At 44.6% G+C, this 12,223-nt stretch overlaps 1 protein-coding gene across 1 annotated transcript in view; it reads right to left on the minus strand.

The window, feature by feature from the left end:
- Window positions 1-10,322, minus strand: part of TRRAP (transformation/transcription domain-associated protein) — a 132,900-nt gene extending 122,578 nt beyond the window's left edge. Inside the window, exons 1-3 of the mRNA XM_011985836.1 lie at window positions 10,162-10,322; window positions 9,394-9,443; window positions 834-944 (exon numbers count right to left, since the gene is read on the minus strand). Of these exons, the coding sequence (XP_011841226.1) occupies window positions 834-944; window positions 9,394-9,443; window positions 10,162-10,261 (261 nt within the window). The 5' untranslated portion in view covers window positions 10,262-10,322. The remainder of the gene's footprint in view (window positions 1-833; window positions 945-9,393; window positions 9,444-10,161) is intronic.
- Window positions 10,323-12,223: the final 1,901 nt, after the last annotated feature.

Below are 12,223 nucleotides of genomic sequence, written 5' to 3' on the forward strand. Positions count from 1 at the left end.
AATAAATATATATATATATATATATATGTATATACATATGTACACACACACATATATATACATATATACACACACACGTGTGTGTGTATATATATATATAATGGGACTATTTCTAAATGATCAAGGCAGGGAGGTACAAACAGTGTGTTGGGGCTGTGTGGATAAAACAAAATTGACCATGAGCTATAAGAACTGACATTAGGCTAGGCGCAGTGGTTCACACCTGTAATACCAGAGTTTTGGGAGGCTGAGGAAGGAGGACCTATCAAGCTCAGGAGTTCAAGACCAGCCTGGGCAACAGAGCAAGACACCCATCCTCTACAGAAAAATTTTTTAAAATTAGCCAGGCATTGTGGCGCACACCAGTAGTCCCAGCTACTGAGCAGACTGAGGTGGGAGGATCACCTGAGCCCAGGAAGTCAAGGCTGCAGTGAGCTGTGATGGCACCACTGCACTCCAGCCTGGGTGTCAGAGTGAGACTTTGTCTTTAAAAAAAAGAAATGACATTAATAAGATAGTAAGATTGGAGTTGGGCAACAGGTATGGGAGGGGTCATTTCTTCTTCTGTATACATTTGCACTGGTCTGTAACAAACAGTGTACACACATACGGCATCAGTTGGCAAATGTGAATAATATAAATTGTAAGAGACGTCCCAGACAAAAATCAAACCAAGACATGTAACTGAAGAGGCAGTGGTCTTGAACAAAGTTAGCCATATGTGATAAAACTTCTTTCATTTTTAAGTGGAACCGTAAATTTTCTGAGTTAATTCGTAACTGGTCACAATCCCAGAGCACCCTTGTCTTCTCAGTGGTATTTTTTTACATTACCTGTGCTGGTTTCTCCTGAAGAAACTGAACTTCTCCATCTTGAAGAAATGTAAGGAATCGAGGGATGATATGTTCTAGGAATGTAGAATACTGAGGAGATGACGTGACATTCTAATTGTGCAAAAATAAAAGAAGACCCCATTCAGTTACGTGTACATATCTTCATTTCAAATTCACTCAATATACTGACTAACTGCAAAGGAAAATAAAACATTTTAGCCAAAAGCAAATTGGTGCTATTGTATTATTTAGTAATAACATAATTTTAAATTAGGATGGTTGTATTTCTGAAACCCAATTCAGGAGAACTAAATGCTAACTTTTACTATTAAAATTAGAAATATCAATGCTTTGGGAAATGCTGAACCTGGAACCCATTCTAGCTTGGCTCTGCCACAATCTAAGTATGAAACCTCTGCGAAGTTATTTAGCTTCTACATCTCAGTTTCTTGATCTGGAAAATGAAGAGACTGAGCAAACTAACATATTACTTAGATGTACATTCACTATGTACTAATTAGATGTATACTAATTACATTATAATCTAATCTAATCCATTATTGATGCTAGTACTGATTTTAAAAGGAGAATAGGAAGGGCTGGGCACTGTAGCTCATGCTTGTAATCCCACCACTTTGGGAGGCCGAGGCAGGAGGATCGCTTGAGCCCAGAAGTTCAAGACCAGCCTGGGCAACACAGCAAGACTCTATCTCTACAAAAAAAATTTTTTTTAAAGCGGGGCATTGTGGCACGTGCCTGTGCTGTGGTCTTAGCTACTCAGAGGGCTGAAGTAAAAGGATCACCTCAGACTGGGAGTTCAAGGCAGCAGTGAGCTATGATGGTGCCACTGCACTCCAGCCTGGGCAACAGTATGAGATCCCATCTCTATTTAAAAAAAAATAAAAAATAAAAAAAGGAGAATAGGAAATAAAACTATAACGTGAAGATACTAGGGCAGTTTCTGGATCTCACTTAGGAAGTAGAAACTTTGGACAGTTACCTAAACTCTCTGAGGATATTATTTCCCGCCTTCCTTACAGGACTATTGTGAAGATTGCATGAGTTAATATATGCAAAGTTTATGAAGTTTCTAACACTGCCTACGGGAAATGCTCGTAAGTGTTGTGCTGTCATTTACAGAGCACTTATGTGTCAGATACTGTGTTGTGTGCCTTTTAGTCTTTCTCATTTAGTCTGAGATGGGTATTATCTCTAAGATAGGTATTATCTCCATTTCACAGATAAGGAAAGAGAATCTAAGAGGTTAAGTTTTGAAAATGGGCACACTGGCTGGTCTGTAGTCCCAGCTACTCAGGAGGCTGAAGTGGGAGGATCACTGGAGCCCAGGAATTCCAGGCCAGCCTGGGCAATATAGCAAGACCTCACATCAAAAAAAAAAAAAGGTGAAGTTTTGGAAGTGGATTCAAATCAAGTATATATCTAACACCCAAATTCTTTTTCTTGTTTAATGCTTCACTTATTCATTCAACAAATATTTACTGAACTCCTATCATGTACTCAAAAGGGATAAAATAATGAACAGAACACATAATATTCATGCCATCAGAGACGGGGGAGGCAGCAGCAGAAGTAAGACAGGTATTAAACAAAAAGACTAAGGATACAGAACCATGAGGGGGGTTGTGCCAACAACTAAGGGAACATATAACTGTGAGACATCATTTACTAAATGTAACCAAGGGTGGAGGACACCTTCCTGAAGACGTGACACTTAACGCTAAAACTTGAAAGGCAAGTAGGAGTTACCCATGAAAAGGCAGAAAAGAAGATTCTACGAAAAGCATATGCAAAGGCACAAAATCAAGAGAAAGCACGAGTGTAAAAGGCATAAACAGAGTTCAGCATCTTGGAGAAGGAAACAGAAAAGAAAGGAGTTCAACTTCTAAGGTTTTTTTGAGACAGTCTCACTCTGTCGCCCAGGCTGGAGTACAGTGGTGTGAGCTTGGCTCGCTGCAATCTCTGACTCCAGGATCCAAGCAATTCTCCTGCCTCAGTCTCTCAAGTAGCTGGGACTACAGGCATGCGCCACCACACCTGGCTAACGGTTTTTTTTTTTTTTAAGTGGAGATAGGGTTTTCACCATGTTGGTCAGGCTGGTCTCGAACTCCTGATCTCAGGTGATCCATCTGCCTTGTCCTCCCAAAGTGCTGGAATTACAGGCATGAGCTACCACACCTGGACTGGAGTTCAACTTTATTTATTTATTTATTTATTTTTTTGAGACAGTCTCGCTCTGTCGCCCAGGCTCGAGTGCAGTGGCATGATCTCGGTTCACTGCAAGCTCCGCCTCCCGGGTTCACGCCATTCTCCTGCCTTAGCCTCCCGAGTAGCTGGGACCACAGGCACCTGCCACTACACCCCGCTAATTTTTTGTATTTTTGGTAGAGATGGGGTTTCACCGGGTTAGCCAGGATGGTCTCGATCTCCTGACCTCAGGTGATCTGCCCACCTCGGTCTCCCAAAGTGCTGGGATTACAGGCGTGAGCCACCGCGCCCGGCCTAGAGTTCAACTTTTACTATCAGGAGTCTGACAAGCTGGTGAGAACAGACACCTGGGCGGTTAAATGTGGGGCTAAAGAGAAAGATCTGGAGTTGTCTATCATATTATGCAATTTCAGAAGAGGGGTCTGTAAAGGAAGGACAGTGAAACAGTCAAAAATCAGAAAGCAGTATGGAGCAAGGAAAGAAAACCACTGTGGGTTTTTTTGTTTTGTTTTGTTTTGTTTTGTTTTGTTTTGTTTTGTTTTGAGACGGAGTTTCACTCTTTTTGCCAGGCTGGAGTACAATGGCACCATCTCGGCTCACTGCAACCTCCGCCTCCCAGGTTCAAGTGATTCTCCTGCCTCAGCCTCCGGAGTAGCTGGGATTACAGAGCCCACCACCACACCCGGCTAACACACCTAAGCACCTGTCTCCTGGGCCAACTTGGTGCAGATTTCTGGGGCCTCCACTCACACAGAACACTGTATGGGAGGTGGCTCCAGGAGCTGTGCAGAAACCAAATAGCTTCTCTCCAAGCAGACAGTGAATGTGTCGGGCAGAAGAACTGTGTTTGGCACCTTTCGTCCCTAAAGGTTAAGACTTTTGATGAAACACCCACAATCAAGTATTCAAGAAAAAGAGGGAGAAGATTCATGCTGGAACACTGAACTAACTGCCAGGTTATCAAGAAGTCAAACATATTTGCATGTAAGTCCATATTAACTAATGATTACACAGCTTTCAAATATCTGCATTTCAAATTTCTCCAATAAGGCTGGGCACAGTGACTCATGCCTGTAATCCTAGCACTTTATTTAGGAGGACAAGGTGGGACTATCGCTTGGGCCCAGGAGTTCAAGACCAGCTGGGGCAATATAGCAAGACCATGTCTAAAAAAGAAAAGAATTTCTCCAGTTAAAACAATTCATTCAAGCTGGGCATGGTGGTGCCCGCCTGTAGTCCCTGCTACTCGGGAGCTGAAGCAGGAAGATCATCTGAGCCCAGGAGTTCAATGTTGTGGTATGCTAGGATGGCACCTGTGAATAGGTACTATAATCCATAGCAAGACCCTGTCTCTAAAAAACATTTTTATAATTAAAAAAAGATTTATTCAACAAGCTGCCTGGTTATTCTGCAAGTATCTCAACTCAGCTACCAGCTTTTTGATCCAGATAAATTGTTCATGTGATTCCTAACCTGAAGGTTTGTCTTGAAAGATGGCCCATTTAATAATGAAGCTGTAAGACTCCTGAAATCACTGGGAGTTTTTAAAATTTCACTCACCTCATTTAAACATTTTTCTGGGGTGGTAGTAATTTAGAGAACTGCTTCTTTTTTTTCTTTTTTTTTGAGACAGAGTCTCACTCTGTCGCCCAAGCCGGAGTGCAGTGGCACCATCTCGGCTCACTGCAAGCTCCACCTCCCGGGTTCACACCATTCTCCTGTCTCAGCCTCCTGAGAAGCTGGGACTACAGGCGCCTGCCACTGCGCTCGGCTGATTTTTTGTATTTTGAGTAGAGATGGGGTTTCACCATATTAGCCAGGATGGTCTCGATCTCCCGACCTCGTAATCCACCCGACTCGGCCTCCCAAAGTGCTGGGATTACAGCCGTGAGCCACTGTGCCCCGCCAAGAACTGCTTCTTGATGGTCATTCTAGTATTTAATTCTTTGAAGAATTCAGTCATCTGAACTTCATTTAAGGTAAATGTTGATACACAGACTGCAAAAGTCATTACTCGGAAAAGCCCTAACTGTACTGCCTCGCAGATACAGAGAGAGATACATATATGTAGATTACATATCTATATATATAATATTATATGTATGTAATATTTTGAAACAGTGTCTCGCTCTGTTGCCCAGGCTGAAGTGCAGTGGCATGATCTCCGCTCACTGCAACCTCTGCCTCCCAGGTTCAAGTGATTCTCTGCCTCAGCCTTCTGAGTAGCTGGGACTACAGGCCAGGCATGTGCCACCATGCTCGGCTAGATTTTTGTATTTGGAGTAGAGACAGGGTTTCATCATGTGGGCCAGGTTGGTCTCGAACTCCTGGCCTCAAGTGATCCACCTGCCTCAGCCTCCCAAAGTGCTGGGATTACAGGCATCAGCCACCACACCCAGACTTGCCCCACTAACTTCTAGTTGTTAATCAATGCATCTGAGACCAAAAGCCAGGAAGGAGGTAACCTGAAAACTACAAATCCTAAAAAGGAGAATAAAGTCTCAGAACCTCAAGAGGGTCAGATATTTACAGATATTTAATCCAGACAGCCCTATGTCCACGCTCGGAGCCCTGACTCAAGGGCTTGTTCCTGCGGGTTCACAGACTGCCCATTTCAGCCTCTCCGACAAACCTGCCAGGACTATGGTTCTCTCAGATCAGTTCTTCCAACAAAATGCGGAATGCAGACATATCCTCTTCTGCCTCTCACTTTTTTATATATATATATGTATTTTTTAAACAGCTTGTTTTAGCAGCTTGGGCAGAAAAGAAAGCTCTTTAGCTAGATCTCTAAATATCTCAAGGTTTTTTTCTAGCTCAGCTCAAGGCAACAAGTCCTTGAAAATGTCTATTAAAAAAAAGCTAAGATACTATCCATTAGTACAGATAGTAGGGTATTTGATTCAACCCCACCAGCATGTATTTAACGTTTGTTAATACAAAAAACCTTACGGAAGGTAGGGAACATTTTCTCTATTGTTCTTAGATTATTATCCTCACATTTTAAAAAAGAAACGTTGGCTGGGCGCAGTGGGTTACACCTATAATACCAGCACATTGGGAAGCCGAAGCAGGAGGTTCGCTTGAGCCCAGAGTTCGACCAGACTGGGCAACATAGCGAGAAAGAAAGAAAAATTAGCCAAGCATAGTGTCTGACACCTGTAGTCCCACCTACTCAGGAGGACCACCTGAGCCCAGGAGTTCAAGGCTGCAGCGAGCTGTGACTGCACCACTGTACGGCAAGACCCTGTCTCTTAAAATTTTTTTTAATCAAATAAACAATAAAAATCAGAAACATGATCCTTTTGTAGTTTGTAAGCATGATGATTGGGGTTTCATGCTTATGTGTGAGATGTGCCTCCCTTAAATCTTGTTATGATGTCAGCACATTACCCATCTGATGTGAAAAAAATAAGTAACAAAAGTGACTTTCTCATCTATGAGACTAACTGGTACCCAGGTGAACCAAAGAGTTGGGCAAAATACAAGATAACTTTTTTCAGGTGTTGGATTAGGGGCAATACCAGAGTATGACTCCCAGGAGAAGGGAAATTCACATGCTGAGCCCCATGACCACCATGGTTCTCTGCCTAGGTACGATTTTCCAACTGGGGTTCAGCAAGCTGGGTCCAAGCAGGGGTCACGGCCTGCTGAGCTGAGGAGTAAAATCCTTAGTGTTCAGGAGAGCTAAAGTGGCTGGAATCTGGAGGGCATAGCACCAGAGAAAAGCAAACCACAGAGCAGGCCTCCAGTGAAGCCAGCTGAGGGCTGGACTGCACACACATAGGGTGACACTGCCTGAAGCTCACCACAGTGTACTTGCTTCAAGACTGAGAGATGCGGCCGGGCGTGGTGGCTCATGTTTGTAATCTTAGCACTTTGGGAGGCCGAGGTGGGCGGATCGCCTGAGGTCAGGAGTTCGTGACCAGCCTAGGCAACATGGCGAAACCCCATCTCTACTAAAAATATAAAAATTAGTGGGTTGTGGTGGTGCACACCTGTGGTCCCAGCTACTCCAGAGGCTGAGGTAGGCCCAGGTAGTTGAGACTGTAGTGAGCTGTGACCACACCACTCTACTCCAGCCTGGGCGACAGAGGGAGACCCTATCTTAAAAAAAAAAAAAAATTGCAAGATGAATGAAGATACCATACATCTAGTAATGCTAGAGAATGCTGGATTTCAAGCCTAGCCGGAGTGCAAAGACCTACTTAACATCTTAATAACATCCCAGACCTCACACATCCAGCTAGACCATGTCCTAGAACATGGCCTATTCTAGACCAACCCCAACAAAGCCTAAAATCAGCCTCTGATGAGATCCAAAGGCAGAATTTGAAGGTTGAATCCCACCAAGTTAGAGACCTGGGAAAGACCTTGGGCCATCCACAGATCCTCCCCAAAGCATAAAACCAATCCTATGCAAATTCAGTGGGATCAGCTGGTAACTGAACTGCCTACTACGACAAAACACTGACATTCTTCAGAGGGAGATAACAGGATCTAGACTCCCTACGATGTCTCACATGTAATGTCCACTGTACAGTAAAAAAATTACTAGATGGTTGGGAACAGTGGCTCACATCTGTAATTCCAGCACTTTGGGAGGCTGAGGCAGGAGTTTGAGACCAGACTGGGCAACATGGTGAAATCTCATCTCTACGAAATATACAAAAATTAGCCAGGTATGGTAGTGCATGCCTGTAGTCCCAGCTACTCAAGAGGCTGAGGTGGCAGGCTCACCCAAGCCCAGGAGGTTGAGGTTGCTCTGAGCCGAAATGGTACCACTGCACTCCAGACTGGGTGACGGTAAGACCTTGTCTCAAAATATATAAATATATAAATTACTAGACAAGGAAACAGGATAACAAGGCCCACAGCCAATAGAAATTGACCTTCATATAGCCCAAATGTTGGCTTTAATACATGAAGACTTTAAAACAGCCCTCATACAGTAAGTATGTTCAAAACATAAAAGAAGAGTATGGTCTTAATAAATGAAGATGGGGAATCTGCAGATAAACGAAATCTATAAAGAACCAAATGGAAATTCTAGAACTGAAAGCACAATAGCTAAAATTTTTAAAAATACAAAACATAAACTGAAATTCTAAGAAAAACCCAGCAGGTTGGAGATAACAAAAAAATTCTCAGAAGATCAACAGAAATTATCCAATGTAAAGGACAAAAAGAAAAAAGACTGAAGAAAAATGAAAAGTGTCTGAGGGACACGCAGTACATATAAAATTGTAGGATATGTGGTCCACAAGAGAGAAAGTTCTTTCTTGATCAAAGTCACAGATGTTCTAATTAGCAGAACCAGAAACGACATCCAGATCTCATTGCATAGGAATATACCATCAAATTACCTGAACACAACAAATTTACAACATAAATCTGAGTGCATCTCGGCCAGGCACAGTGGCTCATGCCTGTAATCCCAGCACTTTGGGAGGCCAAGGCAGGTGGATCACCTGAGGTCAGGAGCTCAAGGCCAGCCTGGCCGACATGGTGAAACCCCGTCTCTACTAAAAATGCAAAAATCAGCCGGGCATGGTGGTGCACACCTGTAATCCCAACTACTTGGGAGGCTAAGGCAGGAGAATCACTTGAACCCGGGAGGCGGAGGTTGCGGTGAGCCAAGATCACGTCACTGCACTCCAGCCTGGATGACAGAGTCAGACTCCGCCTCAAAGAAGACAATAAACAAGCTAGGTGAGATGGCTGATGCCTGCAATGCCAGCACCTTGAGAGGTTGAGGCAGGTAGATCACCTGTGGTCAGGAGTTCAAGGCCAGCCTGACCAACACGGCGAAACCCCGTCTCTACTAAAAATACAAATATTACCTGGGCGTGGTGGCAGGCACTATAATCTCAGCTACTCTTGAGGCTGAGTCAGGAGAATCGCTTGAACCTGGAAGGCAGAGGTTGCAGGGAGCCAAGATCACGACACTGCACCCCAGCCTGGGCGACAAGAGCGAAACTCCATCTCAAACAAAAATCAAAAAAGAAAGAAACTAAACACAAGAATAATCTGAGTACATCCCAACAGGCATGGTAGCCTATAAGAGCTATCATATTTTAAAATGAAACAATGTTGTTAAAACAACCAAAACAAAACTGACAACCCTCAACACAGTGTGGGGTTCGCTATCATTAGCGTGCAGATGGAAAACACTGTGTACAAAGTTTCAAATGTCAGTTTTGAAATATAATATATTACTTGAACAAAGACAATGATCTTTGAGTTGCTAGTAAAAAGACTGATAAAGCAGGAACAGGAAAGTGCATGACAGTATTTACTTCAAAATGAAAAATACAAAATATAATGCTCATACCTCAAAATTTTCACTAACTTCTTGCATCATTTTCAACTTCGTTTCATCAGCTGTAAATGGCAATACAAGCATCAGGTAATTGAAATTATGTTAAGGAAATTATGTTAATGCAAAACTTGGATTTAGTAATTTAAGAGAAGCAATCAGATCTTATCAGTTTGACTGTCATGGCCTAATAGAAGGCACATAGCTAGTTCCCTACAACCAGTCGCACACATTTGTACTCTCAGACATACACACGCATGCACTGACAAGCATATACATATACACAAACATACACACATGTGCCTCTTTGGGGCTCCAGCCAGTATTACTCATCACTTTGCTTCTCTACAAGGTAGAGAAAAGGAAAACGAGAATAAAAGTTAACGTTACAATTAATCTTAAACTGCACAACATTGGAGCTGAGATGGATGTGTTATATTTATGCATTTCTTTCTTTCTTTTTGAGAGAGAATCTCGCTCTGTCACCCAGGCTGGAGGGCAGTGGCGTGATCTCGGCTCACTGCAACCTCTGCCTCCTGGGTTCAAGTGATTCTCCTGCCTCAGCCTCCCGAGTAGCTGGGACTACAGGCGTGAGCCACCACGCCTGGCTAATTTTTGTACTTTCGTAGAGACAGGTTTCACCACGTTGGCCAGGCTAGTCTCAAACTCCTGACCTCAGGTGATCCACCTGCCTCGGCCTCCCAAAGTGTTGGGATTACAGACGTAAGCCACCACGTCCGGCCTTGTTTATGCATTTCTTAATGACAAAAAGGATCAACTCACGTGTATTCACATCTGTGAGAGCTGCCACGAACTGAAGGTACTTTTTCATCAAAGTGGTCTGGTCAACCACCGTGGCCCCCTGTGTTGCAACAAATGCCATTTTTCTTTTGGGCTGGTTTGATTCTCAAGAGAAAAGTATCAGGTCCATGAGTTTAACCAGCCTATGAAAAGAAGCATAGAGTTAGTCAACTTACCGAGGGCACAGGATCACAATCTCTGTGAAAATCTTACCTAAATGCCTATATAATCGATATGCTTTCATCTTAATCCAGAATCTAACACTATTCCTTCTGGTTTTTTGAATATGAAGTTTACCCATTTTGTCTATTAATTTTGAAACATGATTTTTCTACGCAGATATTTTCTTTCCTATGGTATTTCCTCTTTCCCTGAGTCAGTGGTTGGCAAACGTTTTCTGTAAAGAGCCATACAGTAGATATTTTAATCTTTGTGGCCACACAGTCTGTCACAACTACTCAGCTCTGCTATAACCAGAAAGCAGTCACAGACAGACAACATGTAAACAAATGAGTGAGGCTGTGTTCCAATAAAACTTTATTTATGGATGCTGAAATCTGAATTTCATATAACTCTCATTTACCATGAAATATCCTTCCTCTTTTCCCCAGCCATTTAAAAATATAAAACCATTCTTAGTTCATGGGCGGTATAAAACAAGGCAGCAGGCCAGGCGCGGTGGCTCACGCCTAGAATCCCAGCACTTTGGGAGGCCAAGGCAGGGAGATCACGAGATCAGGAGTTCCAGACTAGCCTGGGCAACATGATGAAATCCCATCTCTACTAAAAATACAAAAATTAGCCAGGCATGGTAGTGGGCACCTGTAATCCCAGCTACCCGGGAGGCTTGAGGCAGTAGAATCACTTGAACCCGGGAGGTGGAGATTGCAGTAAGTCAAGATTGTGCCACTGCACTCCAGCCTGGGCAATAGAGGAAGACTCAGTCTCGGGGGGAGGAAAAAAAAAAAAAACCAAGCAGCAGGCTGGATCGAGGCAACCTTGGTTGTACGTGTGACTGGTTCCCAAGCTTCAGCCGGCATCAAAATCCCCAAGTGCCAAAGGTGGGCTCCCAAGCAGCCCCCCTTCAGACTGTGGTTATGTGAGGGGCACGGGAAACTATGAATTCTGTTTGTAGCTGGCAGACAGTAGGTACTCAACGGCTGCACCCAGCTGACACACAGATGGAGACTTGGTTTCTATTTTAACAGGTGTCACAAAGTACACGGAGAAGCTGGTGAAATAAGTTGCTTTAACCCCTCCTCCTTGCATAATCCTGCTCTGCACTAAGTGGCAGTTTCACGGCTTCGTTTTCTTTCAACAGACACACCAGGACCTCCTCTGCAGGCCTACCGGATACACTGCTTTGCAGCGGACACAGGTGACACTAGAGAGCTCCTTCCGGGCACTCTCTCCTAAACACCAAAAACGCTTCTTCCATGCACAGAGCATGCCCACAGGTGTCCCAAAACACGCCCACCAGAAGCCCCAGCCTTCTGGCTCCAGGTAGGAAAAGCCACGAAGGAAACCAAGGCGGGGGAGTGTGTCATGCCCTGCTAGGGCACCTGGCAACTACCTGTTTCAGGTGACACCCCCGCCCCAAGACAGAAGACCCCACACTCCCTTCCCCATCTCCATCGGGCCAAGACATGGGGTTCTCGGGCCTCTCCCTGCCCATCCCCAACGCAGGGTACCCAAGACTCGGGGATCACGGCCTCTCCCTGCCCATCCCCAACCCAGGGTACCCAAGACTCGGGGGTCACGGCCTCACCCTGCCCATCCCCATCCCAGGGGACCCAAGACTCGGGGTCACGGCCTCTCCCTGCCTAAGAACCTCCCTAGTCCTGTCCAAACTTCCCCCTTCCCACAGAAGTCGACAACTCTTCCATTTCCCGGGGTCCCGCGGAGCCTGGGGGCCTTGGCCGGGGGAAAACGCCCCCATTCCGCGTGTCTGAGGGAAAGCAACTTCACCACCCCGAACGCCGAAAGCCCAGGCCTGGCTGGCGCCGCGCCCGCTCCCACTCCCGGGGACAAAACGGCCCTGCCG

The sequence above is a fragment of the Mandrillus leucophaeus genome, unplaced genomic scaffold (assembly GCF_000951045.1).
Source record: "Mandrillus leucophaeus isolate KB7577 unplaced genomic scaffold, Mleu.le_1.0 Scaffold29, whole genome shotgun sequence".
NCBI lineage: Eukaryota > Metazoa > Chordata > Mammalia > Primates > Cercopithecidae > Mandrillus > Mandrillus leucophaeus.